General features: G+C 44.8%; 1 protein-coding gene across 9 annotated transcripts in view; it reads right to left on the reverse strand.

Annotated features, from left to right (window-relative positions):
* Nucleotides 1-23,361, reverse strand: part of MAP7D2 (MAP7 domain containing 2) — a 111,422-nt gene that overhangs the window by 53,377 nt on the left and 34,684 nt on the right. For all 9 annotated transcript variants that reach the window (XM_055376746.2, XM_055376745.2, XM_019019692.4 and 6 more), the window contains exons 2-3: nucleotides 4,454-4,531; nucleotides 3,140-3,303 (exon numbers count right to left, since the gene is read on the reverse strand). In XM_055376746.2, coding sequence (XP_055232721.1) covers nucleotides 3,140-3,303; nucleotides 4,454-4,531 — 242 coding nt within the window. The remainder of the gene's footprint in view (nucleotides 1-3,139; nucleotides 3,304-4,453; nucleotides 4,532-23,361) is intronic.

Here is a 23,361-nt window from a genome sequence, read left to right on the forward strand (position 1 = left end):
ACCTGTCTTGGCTCCCCAAAGTGCTGGGATTACAGGCATAAGCCACCATGCTCGGCCCATTACATGTGTTCTGGGGATGACACTGCAGGGACACACCCCCAGCGGTCCTCAGCAGGGATGTGTGCAGAAAAGAAAGAAAAGAAAAGAGAGAGAGAGAGAAAGAAAGAAAGAAAAAGAAAGAAAGAAAAAAGAAAGAAAGAAAGAGAAAGAAGCCTTTCTCTTTTCTGTTTAGCATAAGGAACATGAAGTTGGCTTTTCCAAATCCAATTTTCCAGGGCCACTGGTCAGGGAGCTATACTGCCCTGAGAATGGGCTGGCATACTGTGTTGTCAGCCCTAACACAGGTGACAGGAACTTGTTCTGGTAGCTTGGTTCCTGGGAGCTGTGTGGCACGTGAAGATTCTAAGAACTTAACTTAAGGAGTAGGTGGCCTCCAGCAAGAGAATGAGTTTAAGGTCAGGGTGTCAAGTGGACAGTAGAACCACCCCACCCCTCCCTGGGACCCCTCCCTGGGACAGGCCTGACGACTCTTAAGACCTCTTAAGACCTCTGCCAACTCTTAAGACCTCTGAGAGACAGGCCATTGGTGGTACCCACTTCTGCCCTGGCACAGACATGAGGGGTTATCAAGAGTGACATCATGGCAACCATAGGGATACAGAGCCAGGGCAGGGCTGGGGTGGGGTCAACAGGCCTCTCATGAGCTCCTAAGTATCAGACCCAGAGAGGCAGGATTTGGTGGGCAACAAACACTTTCCAACAGGCTAGAGAAGTAAAATGGCCTGCATAGGATGAATGATCTTCCTGCAGAGGCTTTTCTCTGGCTGACAGAGACAGAACATGACCAAAAAAAAAAAAAAAAAAGACTTCAATCTGACACTGAGAAGAGAATGGAGAACATCCACAGCCAGGCACTGAGCAGGCTGCAGCCCTCCCAGAGCTCCCCTTGAACCATAGGGGCCAGTGCAGAGGGTTTCCTTTGAAGAGGGGCTTCCGTAATGCAGGCTGATCCCTTCTCCCTAAATGTCACCCACGAGAATGCCAAAAAGGCCTCTGTGCCAGCAGAGCACCGACCCAATGTAGCTAACAAGCCGGCCTGTGTGTGGCAAGTCCCTAAGCTACACCTGGGTCCCCTGGGACCCTGAGGGCAGGAACAGGTGGCAGAAGGAGGATGCTGTTTCCTTGGGTTGCTACACAACCACAGGAGGCCCAGCCCTCAGCCCTGCCCTGCTGTGCCCAGGGAGAAGAGGGAACCAAGCTCAGCTTGGGCTGACAAGGGTCGGTCGGGCAGCCTCCTGCTTCCCTCCACCACATTAGGGGTGCAAGGAAGCACACAAATAGAAAATTACCCAGAAGGGAAACCACAAAAGATTCAGCTGCATCAGGACCAACCATATGGCATAAAACTCCCTCACCTCCAAGAAGGGGGAGCTGTTCTACTTAATTTAACATGCCTCCAGCACTAATGTTCCGTAGAGAAAAATTATAAACAGAAATTGCCTCAAAAGCAGCCCCCAGAGACAATGCATATGTCAGAGCATGGGAAGTGTCTTATGTGACTTCACAGTACCCCTTCCTGGAAGCAGCAGTGACAAGCTTTCAAAATGGAGAGATCATGGAGGAAGAGGACAAGCTCTAAGTCATCAAGGAATGGAGGATGGGAAGAAAATGGGTGAGTCCAGCAACTCTTGACAAACACAGAAGTTAGGAACGGAGAAATCTGTCCCAAGTTACCAAAACAGCCTATTATACTGTGGCTTTTTCCCATCTACTGACTCTGTTTCATAAGCTTTTGTGGGTAGCACCCTCTTGACCTTGCTTTAGCCAAGCTCAGCTGAAGTAACTAAACAGAATGTAACATTCCTGAACGACTACTCTGTGCTAGGTGCTTTGCTGGGCACTTTTACAAAAGTCACCTCTTTTAATTCCTGTAACTACCTCTGTTTTGGGCTAAGGAGACAGAGTTAGAGGGGCATATGACTTGCCCCTGGCCACCAGCTGCTTCAGTGGTAGAGCTGGCATTGGAGCTGACATTTGAACTGGGAGCAGATGAAGGCACAGCAATCAGACTGCAGCCAGTAACGGTGAGCCATAGCTAAGACACTGGCTTAGACCTCATTTTCTAAGAGGAGGAAAGAAATCACCATGAAAGGGTGCTTCTTGGACAAAGATGGGTCTGACTGTGTGTGTGTTTTCGTATGTGTTCTTTAAAAAAAAAAGAAGGAAGGAGTAAATATATATAGTGATAAACAACCATTCAGAGATTTTAAAAAATACAGAATTTGTACAAACATCTTTATATCCTATAGGGTTGGAGATTACCAAACCTCTATATTGTTCATACTAAAAGATGAATCATTATACCTTATGAATAAAAAATTATCATCAACTGACATAAGGTTTTTATTACATCCTAAAAATATAATCGTGAAGAAAATCTATAATCCAAATATGCTTTCTAAATATATTTTCAAAATTTAGTAATAAAGAACTCTGTAGGGGTAATTATGTGCCATTTCTTTTTTAAAAGGTAACTGGAAAGAGCAATTAAAGCAAAGAACTACATTAAAATTTAAATATATTAGTATCTTGGTATTTGAGGGTAGACTAATTTGCCAGTAGCAACCGACAGGATCACATTGTTCTCAACCTCACAAGCTCTTGTTCTGGCCTTGTGCCTGCCCTGGAGGCATGAACTCCCATCTGTAATCCTCAGATTCACCTCACCCAGCCGCTATCCACAATCTCCTCTGAGTCTTTTTTTTTTCCCCTATCTACTAGACCACCAGGGACCCTTTGAGTCTTAGAGTCAGAAAAGGTTATGACTAAAAGAGGCATTGGAGACTGCCAAATCCAACCCTCACTTCACAGACACACAAATCAAGGCCCAGAGAAGCCAACCAGTTTGCCCAAGATCACACAGCAAATTAACACCTGAGTTGAATGGTAAGTCTCTGCGGTTCTATGTCGGTGCTGCTTCGAGTTTCATGTCATGCTGCTGAAAGAAGGCATGGGAGCCACCAAGGAGAAGGTGCATGGCAGGTCTCTCTCCTACCCCAGAGCTGGGCAGGATGCCCAGGCACTCTGAGCACCCTGCTGAGGGGGCTGGAAGGTGGCGGAGGGTGCACCTGGGCCTTACCTCCTCCTCCCGGAGCTTCTGTTTCCTTTTCTCTTCCACAGCAGCTCTCTTTTGGTCCTCCCGCTGCCGCTGCTCTTCCAGTTTTCGCCATCGCTCCTCCATTTGCTTTTCGTACTGCAGCTTGGCTCTTTTCTGTTTCTCCAGGATCTGTTGCTCCCGAGCAGCTGGGGAAGGAAAGTAGAAGAGAGGTGTCATTACCAGAGCATCCCATGCAGTTTGGATTAAGACCAAAAACAAGGAAGCAAGAGCAGAGCCCTAAAAAGAGCCTGGTAGGATCCTAGCATGCAGTGATTGAGATAAAGGGTTCTGGTACCTCTGCCACTAGCTGGGTAACCCTAAGCATGTTAGCTAGATCATCTCTCTGCCTCGGTTTCCTCCTCTACGATGTGGGGACAGTCATGTTTGCCACATCACAGTGTTGTTAAGATTGAACAAGATGATGACCGTGAAGTTCACAGTAAGTGCCTCCCCACGTGGGAGCTATGACTATGACGGCTGTCATTGAGTCAAACTTGTGCATAATGGCTAAACTATATGCTAGGTTGAGCAATGATGCTTATAAGGCTATGTTCATTCAAAAGCAGTTTAACTGTGTGTGCACCAAGCACCAGACACTGAGCTAAGTCAGGGGGTAAAACACACGAATAAAATTTGCCTTACCCTCAAGGCATTTACTAAGGGGCCCTTAATTCCACCTAGCCAAGGCAGGGAAGGGTTCCCTGGAGGAGGCAATGCTTGTACCGACCAGCAGGAGGCAGTGAAGAAGAGAAGAACCTGAAAGCTCCTCATTTGTCTCAATGCAATGGGGAAACGCTGTCTCCCTCAGCATCCTGTGAAGAACACTCTGCACTAATCTGTCTACAGCCTGCAAGAGGCAAGACGGCCTTTCTCAACCAGGGCTCTCTGTCCTAAAATATAAAATGACTCAAGTGCTGATTTTCTCAGTTCTCCTGAGGATGGCCCTTTTAGATTCCCAAGAGAGAACCTGAGGGAGTGTACACAGTTGACACTTGAAGGTGTTAGGACTTCCTTAGATCAGGGGCAGCGACTGTTTCTCTTTCTTCAATATCGTAACTGCAGACCCTAACACAGTGGCTAGAACACAGCAGAGGTTCAATGTTTGCCGAGTGAACTATTCTGAAAATTACCTATTTGTGAACATGCCAGTTGCAGTGTAGGTTCACGCCTGATTCTCCATGTTCATCTAGCGATTGTCCTAGTTCCCATTCATTCACAAATTTCTAAGAATCTTCAGAAAAGACACCACCATATCTCCATTCCCTTGGACCAAAAGAGCCAAAGTGCATAACTTACCCAGACATTTTTCTCTTTCTTCTCGTCTTTCTTTGGCCAATCTCTGCCTCTCATCTGATTTCAAAAATCCCTCCATGCCTACAAAGGAGAAAACTAGATGATGTTTCAGTTCTTCACTCTTTCCCCATCTGCTAAGTACTATAGGCAACTGGGCATGGCACCGGAGTCTGACTGCACGTGCACATCATCCATCTCCATCACTTCAACCAAAGGAGGTCCAATCTGTCACTCTCCATGACACACACAGCTGAGGGGCAGCAGCTACCACTTTCGCATGCACCTGCCAAGTTGTCCTGTAGTTGGGCCAACATCAGCCCCAGAGAACAAAGCCCCTTCCTTAATCCTTTGCCCCCAGGCAGACAAGGGGTCAGAAAGTACAGTAAGTGACAGACGGGCCTGGCAGTGTGCAGAGAAGCCCACTAGGCCTCGTCTAGTCAGGCTCCCAAGCCTGAAGCAGGACCACCTGGGGGAGAGGAGAAGCACAAAAATGGACAAAATTTTGAATACTGCTCATTACACAGACACTGAACATTTTACTTTTTTTTTTTTTTTTGGAGACAGAGTCTCACTCTGTCGCCTGGGCTGGAATGCAGTGGCGCGACCTTGGCTCACTGCAACCTCTGCCTCCCAGGTTCAAGCGATTCTCCTGCCTCAGCCTCTCGAGTAGCTGGGATTACAGGTGCGTGCAACCACGCATGGCTAATTTTTGTATTTTTAGTAGAGATGGGGTTTCATCATGTTGGCCAGGCTAGTCTCAAACTCCTGACCTCAGGTGATTCGCCCACCTTGGCCTCCCAAAGTGCTGGGATTACAGGTGTGAGCCACCGTGCCCGGCCTACTTTCTGAAAGGAGCCAACATATGAGCTCCTTGGGTGAGCACTATGAAAGACAACACTCAAGTTCAATTTTGGTTCTGCCAAGTTTGTGCCAATGTCAATCTTAGTATCTTAGAATCATCCAAATATCTACAACAAATAAGATGGAACAAATGACAACTTCCCCGAAAATGTCTGAGAAATATCCCTGGAGCTTTTCATCTCCAACCAACCCCTGCAGAACCCTAAAGGGCTTTCTAAACAAAAGATTAAATGGATCTTCGTGATCATTTTAGGATTACAAATAATTTACTGCACTCTGTTACAACTGGACCCAGTATATTATCTATATAATATTTAAGCACACCATTCTTTAGAAGTCAGCTTTCACGTTAATATAACCAGGTTCACTTCCCCAGCATCTGTGCCTTCCTCTCTGGGAGCATCACAAGCTGGCATCATAGTGTGCCTTGCTGCCACAGAAACCTGTGCTTCTTCTAAGGAGGTTCCTGCTGCTGTCCAGGAGGGAGGCCTGAAGGCCTGGCCCACAGTGTAGGCAGTGGGAATGAGGAAGGGGGATGGCGTGACAAACACTGGATTGTCATGATTCCCCACATACATCTGGTTTTGCAGCCTAGATTATATATCAGGGATATTAAAATGAGATAAGTACTAGAAAAATCCAAGTGCCATTCTTCATTTTGTTTTTAGTCATCTTTTAATCATTATGACACTATCAACAATATGAACGTCATCAAAAATTTAAAGGCCAACTCCTCAGCTCATTCCAGCCACCCCGCAATCTGACTCCAAACTCTTTTCCCAACTTGACCTCAGCACTGCCCTTTCTCCCATGCACCTTCTAGCTCATGCCATCCCTTATTCTACCCTGCTCCACCTGTTTAAACCCTGCCCATCTTCAAGACCCCCACAGTCCCCCAGCCCTATGATGCTCTGTGCTCCCACATGGTTTGAGGACTCTTATTCTGCTCTCTCTGTAACTCAGTCTCCCCTGGTGTGTTCCAGAGCCATGTGTGGCTGATGCAACTCTGGGTCTATACAGCTCCGGCCACTGTCCCCTTACATGGTGGCCCCAATGCATGCACACAATGCTCAGAGGCAGGTGTGAAGTTAGTGGAAGGGGAACAAGCATAGAAAATCAGGTTTCTTTTTTCTCTAAACACAGGTTCTAGTGTCTACCTCAAGAGTCTGATTAATAAGAATTAGTTCTGTGTGAAAAGTTACAAAGAAAAGCCTAGGACGCCTAGACAGACGCTCTCATCGGCACCTACACAAACTCACCCACCCAGGCAGGGCCTGAACCTAGCTCTGTACTGCCCATGCTGCCCTCTAGGTGTTCATGGGCCTGCTCCGTATCTAAAGTAAGCCTGAAAATGGCTGAAAGCACTCTTCAAACAGAGGGAAAAAAGAAAAACAGAGAAGAAAAAGGGCCAAACACACTTGAAACTGCCCACATTACCTCGAGGCTTTACAGAGGCTGCTTGTTCCACAGACATGCATGATTTTAGGCTGCCCTCTCATGGACACACATGAGAGTCACACCTTCAAATCATCTTTCCGGAAAATCTTTATTATCATGCTCACAGTCATCATCACCAGCATCATCATAATAAGAGGTAGTAACTGAGCAGTTCCCAAGGACAAAGTGCACTGCTCAGACTTTCTCAGCCCAACCACCCTATGATGACAGAGGTGCTGTGATGATCCTTGTCTTACAGGTGTAGAAACAGAGGCACTTGAAGCCAGATTCCAATGAAAGAAACTGGCTTCAGGACCCACTTTAAAAACCATTAAATTTTTTTTTCCTAATCTCTCACATCTGGCTGAAAGGACCCACATTCTCAGTTACTGCTTTTCTGTGCTGCTTCCCTGGCACAGGAAGAAATGTAACACCTTAGTCTTAGTGCTGTAACGAAGTGATGCATGCAGGGAACAAATCTTAACCTGGCCCCAAGAATGAGCTTGCAAATCTAAAGAGAAGTCAAGTGTGACTCATTAGAGCAGTATGAAGTAAGCAGTACTGTGAGCCAAGCGCTGGCCCAGCTGGACACAGATGTGGCCCCTGTCCAGGCAGGCTAATTAGCAGCTTCCTCCTCACACTAGTGGTTTGAAAATGTTTGCTCAGCAATGTTTTAGGGCTGATGCTGGGTGGGGAAGGGGTTACAGAGGACCCTGGGGGAAGCTGTAAGGCCTCTCCTTGCTCATGCCACAATGCATGGCCGTCTCTTTCTTTTTTAAATTCAGCTTTATCCCACTGAAAGGGGTGGAGTGACTCAAACAGCCCAACATGGGCAATGTGGAATCTCTGTGTTCATTTGGTAGCCATGAGCTATACATGGCTTTTTAAATTTCATATCAAAATTAAGTACAGTTACAGTTCAGTTCTTTAGTCACACTGGGCACACTTTAGGCACTTAATAGCCACATGTGGCTGGCGGTTACCACCCTGCAGTGAGAAGCCTGGCAGCTCCCTCCTGTGATTCTCTCCCTGCACGTCTAGCTGCTCTGGGGCACATGTGGATAAGGAGGTCTGAGTTCAGTCGGGATTGAGATTTACTGGATGAGTAAAGCTTCTTCCACACAGCATCTGCTTCTTCTGCTTAATTGTTGAGCAAACATTTTGAGAATATCCATTCCAAGAGAAGCCAAATTAACTCATCTCCAGCTTCTACCTTCTGACTCTATATGTTTCTCCCAAAGGCTGTCGAAAAGCCCTTGAGCTCATTCCGAGGTAAGGAGGGCTGGAGCACAAACCATGGCCTCTAACAAATAAACCAGTTATTACCAAAACACAGCCAGATTTAAACCAGAGGAATTGAGGTAGATTACTGTGAACACTAACACCAGGAGATGCCCTCTAAAGACACAGTGTATCCAAGAAGTAATGCTTGATATGGTTTGGCTCTGTGTCCCCACCCAAATCTCATCTTGAATTGTACTCCCATAATTCCCAGGTGTTGTGGGAGGGAACTGGTGGGAGATAATTTGAATCATGGGGGCAGTATTCCCCATACTGTTCTCATGGTAGTGAATAAGTCTCACGAGATCTGATGATTTTATTTCTGCGTTTGCATCTTCCTCATTTTCTCTTGCCGCTGCCATGTAAGAAATGCCTTTCGCCTCCCTCCATGATTCTGAGGCCTCCCCAGCCATTTGGAACTGTAAGTCCAATTAAACCTCCTTTTCTTCCCAGTCTTGGATATGTCTTTATCAGCAGTGTGAAAATAGACTAATACAGTGCTGAATTCAGTTCCAAAAGAAAGTCTTTATGTATGGCCTGAAATCCTAAAATGTCTAACTTTCCTACCCAATCATCCTTTGTCTATGTGCCCTATTTGTGTGCATTTATCATCTTTTTTTTAATCTTTTTGAGACAGGATATCACTCTGTTGGTTGCCCAAACTGGAGTACAGTGGCACAATCATGGCTCACTGCAGCCTCCAACTCTTGGGCTTAAGTGATCCTCTCACCTCAGCCTCCCATGTAGCTGGAACCACAGGTATGTGCCACCATGCCTGGCTAATTTTTTTATTTTTCAGTAGAGACAAGGTCTCCCTATGTTGCCCAGGCTGATGTTGGAACTCCTAGGCTAAAGCAATCCTCCTGCCTCAGCCTCCTAAAGTGCTGAGATTACAGGCATGAGCCACAGTCTATGGCCATCTCTTTCTTTTTTTAAAACCAGGGACCCAGTTTTACCTTTGAACTCCATAAGAACTTATGGAGAACAGATTCATGCCTACATGCTTGCCAGGGGTTGAGAGGGTAGGGGTGGGAGGGAAGTGGATGTCTATAAAAGGCATCATGAAATGTACTCTGTCTTGATTGTATCAGTGGTAACATTTTAGTTGTGATACTGTTCTATAGTTTTGTAGGATACTACCACTGGGGGAAACCAGGTAAAGGGTACATGGGCTCTCTCTGTAATTTTTTTTTTTTTTTGAGACAGGGTTTCACTCTGTCACCCAGGCTGGAGTGCAGTGGCACAATCAGCTCACTGCAGCCTCGAACTCCTGGGCCCAAGCGATCCTCTCACCTCAGCCTCCCATGTAGCTGGGACTACAGGCGTGTGTCACCATGCTTGGCTTTTTCTTTTCTTTCTTTTTTTCTTTCTTTTTTTCTTTTTTTTTTTTGAGACGGAGTTTCGCTCTGTTGCCCAGGCTGGAGTGCAGTGGTGCGATCTCGGCTCACTGCAACCTCCGCCTCCCGGGTTCAAGCGATTGTCCTGCCTCAGCCTCCTGAGGAGCTGGGATTACAGGCATGCGCCACCACGCCTGGTTAACTTTTGTATTTTTAGTAGAGACGGGGTTTCACCATGTTGGTCAGGCTGGTCTCAAACTCCTGACCTCGTAATCTGCCCGCCTCGGCCTCCCAAAGTGCTGGGATTAAAGGCATGAGCCACCGAGCCTGGCCTCGGCAATTTATTTATTTATTTATTTATTTATTTATTTATAGAGATGCAGTCTCACTATGTTGCCCAGGCTGATCTTGAACTCCTGGCCTCAAGCGGTCCTCCTGCCTCAGCCTCCCAAAATGTTGGGATTACAGGCATTAGCCACTGCACCCAGCCTATAATATTTCTTATAACTGCATGTGGATTGACAATGACCTCAAAATACAAAAGTTTAATTATTTTTTAAAAAAATCTGGCCCAAATGTGAAGCCCTGGAAGGACCTAAAGGGGATACCCTCTCAGAGATGCCCTACCCAGGAGAAGGACAAAGAGCACCCATGTCAGAGCCACCCCTTCCCCACTGTTGATGCAATAATGTTTCCCAGGGCAACAGCATCCAGGCAGACTTGCAACTCTGAAACAGAGGTCTTTTCCTGGGCAATTAATTCCTACAAAAAAATTGGAATAAAACAGGGATACTAAGCAGCCAAACAACTATTTTATGTTAACAGAAAAGCATAAAATCTCATACTTGACTGAGATCCTATTATCCCTGGGCTGCAGGAACACATTTTTAAAAACTAATTTTAAAATGAATTTTATTAGCTTGAAGTACTCTCCTATAGAATATTAATGACCTGATATTAGTCAATTATTCATGGTACTGGTAAGAACCACTATCAAAATACAAAGTTTTAAAGGGAAGCCAGCTGTGTTCAACTTTGAAAAATTAATCACATTAAATGATTTTTAAAATAACCTTTCCGATCACACTCAGATTTGTGCAACTGCAATGTCCAGAAAAAAAGGGAAGGAGGAATGAAGAGCTCATCCAATAGGAAATACAATGAAGGGTCCTCACCTCCTCTGGGGAGCCATCCTGATCCCTTCAAGGGGTTGCCAGGCATCCTCTGCTCTGTGGACTCACAGGCACTGTTTCCCACCTTAGTGGTCACTCTTGGTTGCACTATGATGATCTGTTTAAGCATGTGGAGACCACCGCTTCTCAACTTTGGCTATACAATGGAATCACCTGGAGAGCTTTCAAAAATATAGATGCCTGGGTCTCCCTTCAGACTCTGATCTAGTCAGTCTTAGGTGTGGTTTAGGCACTGTTGCTTTAAAAGCCCCGCGTGTGATTCTAATGTGCATCCAGACCTGACAACTGCTCACCACACTTGAGCATGCATCAGAACCAACTGGAGGGCTTGTGAAAATGACTGCTGGACATCACCTCCAGAGCTTCCGATGGAGTAAGTCTGGGGTGAGCCAGAGAATCTGCCTTTCTAATAAGCTTCCAGGTGAGGCTGACACTACTGGTCCAGGGCCCACACCTTGAGAACCAGTGTTCTAGATTATGGTGATTCTACAGGGCAGGGCCCTCCCTGTGGCTACTCTCTGTATGACAGAGCTCAGCAGAGTGAGCCCCAAAACAGTCTGCAGAAGGAATGACTGATCACCTGCCACATTCCTCCACAGTGTTTACCTTTGCCAAGGTTGTTACTGTCCTACATGCTATTGTCTAGGTCTGTTTGTTTTGTTTTGTTTTGTTTTGATTTCCGTGGAGGTGGAAGGCAGGGGCAGGGGGACTGGGTCTTGCTATGCTGCCCCTGGTTGATCTTTAACTCCTGGCCTCAAGCAATCCTCCTGCCTCAGCCTCTCCAGTCGCTGTGATTACAGGTGTGCACCACCCTGCCAGGCTTTGGGTCTTTTCATTTGACCCTTGTCCTCTAAACTCTTGTCTTATCTCTGAATCTCTGGCACCCTAAAGACTGGGAGGGACTCAAAAAGTTGCTGAATCAAAGGGCCACGAATATTATGTCCCATTGATGGAAACCTCTCCATTTGCAGAATATTTTAACCTCATACCAGAAGTGTCTATAAAAACAACCAACATTTTAAGGCATCTTTGTACCCATTATTCTGCTAGAGTTGTGGGAGGAATACAAGGGTAAAGAAAGGAAGGCGCTCCATGAGCTGCTCCCCATAGCCCCACACCCAACACACACACAGATTAATCTTTCCATTGAATTCCATCAGTGCTCTGATTCTCACAGACCTTTTTCCTCTTTACTTCACATTCGGGTCCTTCCCTCTCTCATTCACCACCCTCAGGCACAGGAAACTCTACCCTCCCGATGCCCTCTCTCGCCAACCCTCCCTTTCCAATCCATCCATCAGGATACAAGCTTCTTAAGGGCAGGGCTATGTCCCATTTCTTCTTGTAGCCCCCAAAGAGCCTAGCACAGTGTTTTGTGCACAGTAAGCACTCAAGAAATGTCAAGTTCATGAAGGGGAAGCAGTAACATATACTGAGCACCTCAGTTTTTGTTCTGTCTTGGCCTCCAGGGGATTGGAGGATCCCACCCACGTTGAGGGTGGATCTTCCCCCACCTAGTCCACTCAGACTCACACACCAATTTCCTCTGAAAACACTCTCACAGACACACACAAAAATAATGCTTTACCATCTCTCTAGGTATTCCCCAATCCAGCCAAGTTGACACTAAAAATTAACCATCACACTGGATAAATATAATATGGTGTTATACATCCATACAATGAAATAATGTTCAGCCATAAAAAAGGAATGAAGGGGATGGGAGACATTGTGAAACACTACTAATGGGTTCAAGATTTCTTTTGGGAGTGATGAAAATGTGATGGTATTTTAGGCAGTGGTGACAGTTTCACAACATTGCAAATGTACAAAATGCCACCAGATTACACTTCAAAATGATTAATGTTATTATTAGTAAATTATATTGCAATAAAAGAATTTGTAGTGCTCCCCCCCACCCCAAAAAAGGCAAAATACCAAAAACCACATCAGGGAGTGTTCCACAACAAGGCTTAAAATCCAGAGCCTAGTTGATCTTATCTGCGGCCTTCTCCCAAATCTTCTAGGTTGCCCGTTTTTCCTTTTCATCCCAAATATCTAGATGATATATCTGGTTCCAAAGGCAAACCTATGTGGTACATGTGAGTATGTAAAAATCATATATATTTCTATAAAGTATCTTTGTCACACAATCCCAACAGCTTTGTTATTAATTATACTTTGTAAAACTGGGGAGCAAAAATAAATGTCAGCAAGTTGGAATAAAAATGAGTGTTTATTTTTAAAAGGGGATGAAAAAAACTGCCAATAAATGATAAATGTGTTGTGATAAACAGCTGCTGTGATGGTTACATGAAATGTGTGGGAAGAACTTCCCGTATAATAAATGCTCATTAAATGTTGCTGGCCATTATTTTTAGAGGGGTTCTTTTCTTTTCTTTTTTTTTTTTTTTTTGAGATGGAGTCCCGCTCTGTCACCCAGGCTGGAGTGCAGTGGCACAATCTTGGCTTACTGCAAGCTCCGCCTCCCAGGTTCACACCATTCTCCTGCCTCAGCCTCCTGAGTAGCTGGGACTACAGATGCCCGCCACCACGCCTGGCTAATTTTTTGTATTTTTAGTAGAGACGGGGTTTCACCGTGTTAGTCAGGATAGTCTCGATCTCCTGACCTCGTGATCCGCCCGCCTCAGCCTCCCAAGGTGCTGGGATTACAGGCGTGAGCCACTGCACCCGGCCCATTTCTTTAATCTAGAAAATAACCCCCCGACCGGGTGCAGTGGCTCATGCCTGTAATCCCAGCACTTTGAGAGGCCGAGGCGGGCGGATCACCTGAGGTCTGGAGTTCGAGACCAACCTGACCAACATGGAGAAACCCCATCTACTAAAAATAGAAAAATTAGCCGGGCGTGGTGGCACATGCCTGTAATCCCAGCTACTCGGGAGGCTGAGGCAGGAGAATCACTTGAATCTGGGAGGCGGAGGTTGCGGTGAGCCATGACTGCGCCATTGCACTCCAGCCTGGGCAACAAGAGTGAAACTCCGTCTCAAAAAAAAAAAAAAAAGAAATGGAGACTTTAAAACATCAAGTGACCCACCCATCCAATGTCCTATTAAGTGGGAGGAGTCTAATTATCTCTCTGACTTTTAATCCAGTGTGATTTCTTCTGGACTCTGCTGCTCTCCTGGGAGAGAGGAGGTGGGGTCAGATTCAGATCAGTGAAAGGCAGGAGTTGGAAATTCCAGGCAAGGGTAATGATTTATGCAAAAATATGCTAGAAAATAATAAAGCCTGAAATCCAATTGAACTTTTCAATCTTGCAAGTGGGAACTGAAAATCAACTGACAGAATCTAGAACCTTTTTCATTATTGCATGAGGGTATATTGTTTTTGTTCAGAAAGCATCACATACTCCCACCTCATATTTTTCATTTAAAACCTCAAAACCAATTACAATCCCATAAGGTCACTAAACTTTCCATTTAAATTTCTTTCAGTGTAGGGCTAAATCTCAATTATCTCCATAACTCAGGATGAGTGCTTTAATACAATGGACTTTTGAGGAAAACCAACAGCGAAATTGTGTAGCAACCTAATTTTTCTTCAAAATGAAATTCATAACCATTAAAGGCACTCTGAGAACATCAACAAAACAACCCTTAACAGTGTTAAAATGAGGCCAGGCGCGGTGGTTTACTCCTGTAATCCCAGCACTTTGGGAGGCTGAGACAGGCGACTCACCTGAGGTCAGGAGTTCAAGACAAGTCTGGCCAACATGGTGAAACCCCATCACTACAAAAAATACAAAAAATTAGCTGGGTGTGGTGGTGTGTGCCTGTAGTCCCTGCTACTCAGGAGGCTGAGGCAGGAGAATCACTTGAACCTGGGAGGTGGAGGTTACAGTGAGCCAAGATCGTGCCACTGCACTCTAGCCTGGGTGACAGAATGAGACTCCATCTCAAAACAAACAAACAAACAAACAAACAAAAACAGTGTTAAAATGAAGGCTTAATCATACCAGCGTACAATGTGCAAAAAAAGAAAACCCTAAAAAGTCAATTTAATGTATGATTGGCACTTTCAAAATCCCAAATCATGAAATTTCAGGTGGAACAGCTCTGAGGCCCCATTCAACCAGAGATAAGCCTGCTCCATCTCTCTCTCCACCAGAAAGAGAACTCTGTCTTTATGTTCTTGGCTTTTTCCATTCTACCCATCCAATATGAATCAGTTATTGGGGTTTCATTACACAGATGGAGAATGTATGTGGGTAGATTTCCAGGACTGTGAGAAATGAATCAGTTTTCATTAATCGATACTGGAAAGGGGAAAAATATGCTGCATGGGGGTGGGGGATGGGGGGAATAAAAGAGAGAAGGAAGTGAAAGAGAGATGAGGGACTAGGAAGCCATGAGCCACGTTGGACTGTTTCTGGGGAGAGTTCTGACTAGGAATTGAGTGAGGGAAGGGTTTTGTGTGACTCTTGGAAGGTACAGTGTGTGGGTGTGTCAGTGTGTGTGTGCACAAATAATACTGGGAGCCAGAGGACTAGGCAAAAAGCTGCATGTTAGGAATTCATCTTTTGACACTTTTCTAGTCTCCAGTAAATGTATAAATTGCTTTTAATCCCTTTTGACTACTGAATTCTATTTCTTCGACTATTACATGAAGTTCTGGTATTTATTTGGGATACTTATTTTGGAAACAAATACCTAGGCAGGAACTAACCTCAGGGGAATCATATGGTTACAAAGACCTATCAGTGGCCATTTATTCCATTTTCTATCTCTGACAAGAGCAGAACCAGGTGGTTTCAACTTAAATTTGTCTCTCAGGAAGATGCCATTTCTTGCAATAGCTTAATAACTCTTCTGAGCATTTTTTTGGGTGGGGGAGGGTTCTAATCCAATGATTCTCAAGCTTTCGTGTGCATCAGAATCCATTAGAGGGCTTATTAAAAACTGATTGCTGGGCTCTACCCCTAGAATTTCTGAGTTAGTAGGTCTGGGGTGGGGCCTGAGAATTTGTATTTCTAATAAATTCCCAGATGATGCTGATGCTGCTAGTCTAGGGACCACACTCTGACAATGAGTGATCTAATCCATTTACTACCTGCTATAATTTTCTGAACTGGCTTAAATTTTCTCTTAAATGGTGACAATAAGTCACTATTATCACCCAATTCATTCCTTGCAACGTGCCCCTTTCAAAGATGTCATGATTCATACTTTTGAATGAGGCAAGTCTAGAACTAGGATTTAAGTTCAATAACTACTGACAACTAGGATGAAGGTATAGACATCCAAAAGGTATAGACAATTAAAAAATGTATACAGGCCGGGCGCAGTGGCTCATGCCTGTAATCCCAGCACTTTGGGAGGCCGAGGCGGGTGGATCACCTGAGGTCAGGAGTTCGAGACCAGCCCGGCCAACATGACGAAACCCCGTCTCTACTAAAAATACAAAAATTAGGCGTGGTGGCGTGCACCGTAATCCCAGCTACTTGGGAGGCTGAGGGAGGAGAATCTCTTGAACCCAGGAGGGGGAGGTTGCAGTGAGCCAAGATCACACCACTGCACTCTAGCCTGGGCAACAAGAGCAAAACTTAGTCTCAAAAAAAAAAATTGTATACAGATGCCAAAAAGTCCTTGAAAAGAAAGAAGTGGAGAAATAGGGAACTACTTTAAGACTATATACGAATCTACGCCGTCAATAGATTTTTACAAAATATGCCCACTAAATTCCCATAGGTTTCCTTTTAAAACAGCTAACTGAATTACATTTTCCAGAAAAATGCAGACATGTAAGATTATTACTAAACAATTCAAATGATTCCTAAATGATTTTCTTAAATCACAATTGCACAGCTAAGAGAAGGGCCATTTTCCCCACCAAATGTAGAATTGGGCGAAGCCCAAACAATACAAAGTGCATAGTACTTTGACATCAAGGTCAAATAATAATAATGAGAATGGATCCCTCCCCTGACCCCCGACTCCAAAACTTGGCATGTAATTATCACCATTCTGCCACAAAATCCTCTACACACGGTTATCAGAAGAAGGTACAACGGGAGTTCTAGCCGCGCGCAGTGACTCACGCCTGTAATCCCAGCACTTTGGGAGGCTGAGGTGGGCAGATCACCTGAGGTCAGGAGTTTGAGACCAGCCTGGCTAACATGGCAAAACCCCGTCTCTACTAAAAATATAAAAATTAGCCAGGTGTGGTAGCATAAACATAGTCCCAGCTACTCGAGAGGCTGAGGCACGAGAATTGCTTGAACCTGGGAGGTGGAGGTTGCCGTGAGCCAAAGTTGCGCCATTGCACTCCACCCTGGGCATCAGAATAAGACTCTGTCTAAAAAAACAACAACGACAACAACAACAAAAAACAGGAAAGTTCTGCAGGACCTGCTCTAAGCTTCCTCTTCTATAAAATGGAGATAAGAGTAGAACCTATCATAGAGTGAGAATTAAATGAGATATAGGCACTGCTTAACTGTATCCAGCACACAATAGGAGCTCAACAAATCCAGCTATTCTGTGTTGGCTATTCTAATGCACATACTCCTATTTATTGTTCTCCACCTTCCACTATGGAGGGCCTCTGCACACACACCTGGAAACCTCAATCAGGCTACCTTTCCTAATGCGGGTGATAAGATAGAGTACATTACAACACTGCCAGTGTAAAACTAGGGCAAGGATTCTTTTCTAACAAAAATTATACTAGAAACATGTATATGTCCTCTTGATTTCTCATCTTCTGCAAAGAGTATACCAGTTACCAATCACTGTTTGTTTGCTTGTTTTTGTCTACACATGTAGACACACACCCTTTATGGTAGAAATGAGAGATCCTGTCTTCAGCAAAATAAGTAATTTCTTATTTAAAAAGTACATAGAGATGACATCTCACAAACACTAATTATGAAGGTGGTATATGATGATGTTATTCTATATTCATACACATGTACTCAGCCACCCCAGGAACTCCTTTGCCAGTAACTCAATCTAGTAAATAAGCTCCCCAGAACCAAAAGACAACATGCCAAGTTATAAAATTCAACAGTGCCTAGTTTTGAGGACTGTACACATATTTGTGGGCTAGACTGTCTTTTTCTAAAAACATGAGTTCCTAAGCACCTACTTCTGGCCAGGCATTATTCTCTACAAATATTATTTAATGCTCACAATAATCCTAGGAGGTGGGAGGCACCTCCATTTTATAGATGAGGAAATTGAGACTCAGAGAGGTTAAGAAATCTGTCCAAAGTCACACAGCTATTAAGTAGCAAAGCATGAATTTGAGGCCAGTCTGGTTGACTCTCAATAATGAGAGGGCCTAAAGGGAAGGAGCACTGACAGAGAGACCTAGATATCTAGAAAATGGTAGCTATTCCTACTGGGAAGCACGAAGGATGATGCTAAGAAAGAGGAGTGGGCTCTGCCCAGCTCAGTTAAATCCCTGCTCAGCACACACTAAGTGTGACTTCTGGGGAAGCTTCTCAGCCTCACTTTTCTCAGCTGTTAAACAGCACCTGTGTTAGAGTAATGTGGAGCTTAAGGAACAATATATGCAAAGCTCTTAGAACATATTAAATGCCTAATAAATATTAGCTAACAGTATTATCATCATTATTACTGGTTTAGATATGGCCCTTAAATGAGATATGTCCTGAGTATCCAGAAAGCATGAGTATTCCTTAATCTCATTACCTGACCACCACCATGTCTACTACCACAGTCTAGAACCAGCCCCTGACCCTCCCTGATCTTTAATCCTTGTTTTCACATCAGCAATGTCTTCAGCTTGCCCCAAGCCTCCAGTGGGGGACCCATCGGGTAGGCTAGGCCCCGAGAGTGTACATATTTGCCAAAACTCATCAAACAGTAGACTTAAAATTTGTGCATTGTAGTGTATGTAATTTATACCTATTTTCAAAGCTGTAACAACTACAGCAACAAACAGAAAAGGCAAAATTCAGTGCTGACCACCAGCCATATGTTGTTAGTGCCCAAAGCTATGAAGAATAACCCGGGAACTCCCAGGTAACCACATCTTCACTGTGGCCCTGTGAAGAAGTGGGGTGTATTTGGACTCCAAGGGCAGCATGGGAAATAGGAGGTATGCCTCCTGCCAGGGCCAGCATGGGAACTGAAGTCACCTGGCAAAGGCCCAGGCAGTGGCTGAAGAGTCAGTGGCTGAAGAGAAAGAGCACGGCAAAAAGGCCTAACCTTGCTGGTTACCAGAAGATAAGGAAATCTAAGAAGCTGGTTCGTTGGTCCTGAACTCTTCCTTGACAGCTGTTATCTTCCAGGGTAACTGTTAACCTGACTTTCTCATGCCTTTAACTGTCTCCAGTCTACATCAGATCCCAGCTACAAATGCTCCAAAGGCCTGGTTCTTTCTACAGCTACCAGTAAAACTGCCTCAATTGGATTTTCTCCCCATTCATAGATAAAGCTCAGCCCCCTTGGCCCTGAGAGCTTCTTCTTGGCTCCATCCATGTGGCCTGCCCAACTGTATCCTAGTCAAGAGACTGGGTAAATTCCTTAACATCTCAGAGGTTTAAATTCCTCTTCTATAAAATAGGAACATTACTGCCTACATCCCAAGGTTATGGGGTAGAGGCAAGACCTTGTGAAAATGCTTGGCATGCAGGAGTATTCACAGTTGGCTCCTTTCCCCCTGATGATAGAAGAGAACACAGAAAAAAAAGTTGGGGAAGATGACCACTGGGCCCCAAATCCTGGAATCATTTCAGTCTTCCCAAGAACCCCATAAAACTCCTCCAGGAAACCCCCCACAACTTCCTAAGAGGTCACAGTTTTCATTCTAAGGCTTTCTCTGCCAAGGTGATAGTTTGCTTAGAAGCTAAGATGAGCAAACTCAAAGGTAGCGAAGGAAGACATAGTCTAGAAAAATTAAACTCAACTGATTATCTACCGAGCACCATGATACGAAAGCTTAGTTCCCACCCTGGATCCTCATCTGGGAGGCAGGAATTACCTAGCTTCCTGTGTTTCTACATTTATATGTAATTTCAAAATAAGCCAATATGCACAGCATATTCTATTCACAGCATGATTTGCTAGTTAAAAGAAACCTATACAGCTAAGCTCAGGGCTCCCTAAGGTAATACGGGTGACTCTATGCTGAGGTCTGTCCTCCCAGCCTTCTTCCCTGTGGGGTGGTTGCAAGATCATCTCTCCTCCACCTTCATGCTCTCCTTTCTGTGTAATTCTGGTCATCACAGTTTTTTGTGCATGCCTGTTCTTCAACAACAAGAATGTAGATTCTACCCACCCTATACAAGGTGATCCCAAAAAACCAACAAGCAAATGGGGCTAGAATGAGATAAGGCAGTAAACATGGACAGGGCAGCAAGGGTAGAGTTTTCTACCATGGACAGGGCATGTAGGTCTGGGCATCTGAACTTGGCCTCAGGTCCTTTAGAGATGGAGAGGCTCTGACATGCAGGGCTTTTGCATGAGCTTCTGGAGTCTCACCTGATAAAGGGCTCCAATCATGCAGACAAAATGACCCTTGAAGAGCACCCCCACATCCCCCAGCAAGTACAGAGAGGGCAGCTGAGTACAGTGCCTGGGAGCAGGGGCTCCAGAGCCAGGTAGCCTGGGTTCTAACCTCATGGAGATCGCGCCCACTCACTGGATCACTAGGAGCATTAATTGAGAGGGAAAGGATGCAAACAGGAGGAGGGAAAAGAGGGAACTGCTCAGTACACTATGTGCTACACAAGCACTGCTCAATAAATGTCAGGCATCATTAATCCTCAGCCTAACCCAGCCAGTATTTTCCTGTAATGGTGGGGCAGAGGCTGGCTGTCAGGTTACATATCAGGAGAAGCGGTTGCTCAATGAGGGTTGTGTCATGTGAAAATACAAGCTCCCAACTCACCAATCCAAGAAAAGACTCAGAAAGGCTTTGAGCTTCTGGAAAGAGGGCCAAGACACGGGGATAAATGACTCTTGCTTAGAAGCTTGTTGCTTTTTCTCAGCAACAAAGCACAAGAAATGTACAAATATCTCTTTTAAACTGTGGACAGAACCCAGCAGGTAATGACTGGTAAAGAGAAATTACCTGTGGAGTTTCCAGTATTAGCAATGTCATTTGATTTCTATTCATGGTGATGTGTATGTGTGTTTAATAACATGAAAGTAAAAGATGTAAAAGAGTCTCATCCTTCCTATAGGGAGATAGCTAAAAAGAAAAAGAAAGAAAAAAGGATCCCAAAGGCTCACCAGAGACCTTTCCAGCCAATCTCCATGGCACTCCTGGCCCAGATGCCCATAAGGCCCCAAGTCCCTACCATAGGACAAGCTGCACTCTTGAGTATGAGCAAGCCAATTGCAAGCTCTTTGTCTCAAGCTGATTATATTGTCCTCATTCCTTGTTTCTGTTTCTGCACAATTACATGTATTTGGTTGTTTGGGGTCCCTCCATCCTCACTGTTACAGGGTTAACAGGACCCTTCAGACCCCTTCCCTGAGGACAGCCCCTTCTTCCTAGGCTGACAACTCTTCCTTGGCCATCTCACTGGGCATCAGATCTGATTTTTTTTTTTTTTTTTGAGACAGAGTCTCACTCGGTCGCCTAAGCTGGAATGCAGTGGCACGATCCTAGCTCACTGTAACCTCTGCCTCCTGGGATCAAGGGATTCTTGTGCTTCAGCCTCCTGAGTAGCTGGGATTACAGGTGTGCACCACCACGCTCAGCTTTTTGTATTTTTAGTAGAGGCGAAGTTTCACCATGTTGGGCAGGCTGGTCTCAAACTTCTGACCTTAGGTGATCAGCCCGCCTCAGACTCCCAAAGTACTGGGATTACAGACAATAACCCACCGCACCCGGCCCAGATCTGAGCTTTAATCACTGCTGAGCACAAACTACCCAATGTGAACTGCTTGCTCTCCTAGCCCTGCTATTCCAACTTAGCTCATGGCAATTCCAGCCCACAGCAGAGATGGTCCCAGTTATACCACTGAGTCCAGAGGCCACTGACAAGGCTACTAAGGAGCAATGCAAGTCATTAGGGTAGTGCTTAGGTCTGCTCCTACCACCAGCTGGCTTCCGTTTCAAGAGGATTCCTTAGTTTTAAAACAAAATGCAAAGGATAAATAAAGGGGCTAGTAAAAAAAATCACTCTTTTGGGCTGGGAGCAGTGGCTCATGCCTGTATTCCCAGTGCTTAGGAAGAAAGTGGGAGCATCGTTTGAGGCCAGGAGTTCAAGACCAGCCTGGGCAACATACCAAGACCCTGTCTCTACAAAAAATATTTTTTTAATTAGAGAGAAAAACTCTTGGTATTACAACAATTGGGAGACATGTTAAAAATGATTTTGAAAGTTAGAACCCCTGTTCCATTTCCATTTGTCTCTGAAAAACATGCCCAGCAGAGTTACCCCCATCCTAGGCCTACAGATCTGTGCGTCTGGCATCCTCAGTCCAGCCACAACATAATTCTTAAACAAGGACAATCTTCAAGGGCACTTTAAGGCCTTGAGGAAACAGCTTCATGGCACAAATAGATTATTATTTTTGTATTTTTTTTGAGACGGAGTCTCGCACTGTTGTCTGGGCTGGAGTGCAATGGCGCGATCTCGGCTCACTGCAACCTCCGCCTCCTGGGTTCATGCCATTCTCCTGCCTCAGCCTCCCAAGTAGCTGGGATTACAGGTGCACACCACCACACCCGGCTAATGTTTTGTATTTTTAGTAGAGATGGGGTTTCACTATATTGACCATACTGGTCTCAAACTCCTGACCTTGTGATCTGCCCGCCTCGGCCTCCCAAAGTGCTGGGATTACAGGCGTGAGCCACTGCGCCCGGCCACAAATAGATTATTTTTAAACCACAAAAGCAGAGTACAATGTGTAACCCCATTCAACATTGTTCAGGGCAGTCTGGTTGGCCTTTTAAACAGCCTCGCAGTTATCTCTAGCTTGTCAATTAAATTCACCTCTATCTAACCCACCTCCAGCCTCTAACCGCATCCCTGCTAAAACCCTCTTTGGAAAACAAAAGAACCATGAATCTTAAAGTTCAATTTATTGCTGCCAGTAGTTAAAAGTTTATTTTGAAAATAGTAAAACTACAGATTATGATACAAAAGAAAAGGTAAACCATAGAACTGAATATTTGGTTCTGGGAAAGATTTGTGAAAAGTAAAACAACAAGGCCTTCAGGGGAGAATTCCCAAGGTTTATGGACATGTACAAGCTTCTCTTTTGGCCGTTCCACAGAAAAGGCCACTGCCATTCCAAAATAACCCATAGGAAAAGTGCTTTTCACATGTGCACTACAGGTATGCCTGGGTATGGATGGTACCTGGGCTGTTGTGGCTGTCACTATTTCTTTCCTTTTCATTTCAGGAAGATAAAAATAAATGATATATGCATTTTCAAATCCTGTGTGTTGCCATTCATCTGTAAAAACAATCATCAAAGAACAGCAATATGCTGTTGCTATTTAAGCATGCTAGCACATCACAGCAATCGGGTTTTGGATTTACCACATTATTTTAAGTTAGCCAAACTGTCATACTTAAAGGTCAATACATACATTTCTATTATAGCTGACCGAAAACTAGTGCTTCAGATGACCACTGCCTTTAAAAATAGCAAGCTACACAATCCTTACACTCTAATACTGTGGTTCTCAACCAGGGGAGACTGTGTACCCCAGTGCTTGGCAAAGTCTGGAGATATTTTGAGACTCCAAAATATCTCCTGGGGAGGTGCTACTGGCATCTAGTGGGTACAGGTCAGGGATGCTGCTAAACATTCTACAGTGCACAGGACAACCCTCAGCCTCAAACAAGAA

This window comes from Gorilla gorilla, chromosome X (genome assembly GCF_029281585.2).
Source record: "Gorilla gorilla gorilla isolate KB3781 chromosome X, NHGRI_mGorGor1-v2.1_pri, whole genome shotgun sequence".
Classification (NCBI taxonomy): domain Eukaryota; kingdom Metazoa; phylum Chordata; class Mammalia; order Primates; family Hominidae; genus Gorilla; species Gorilla gorilla.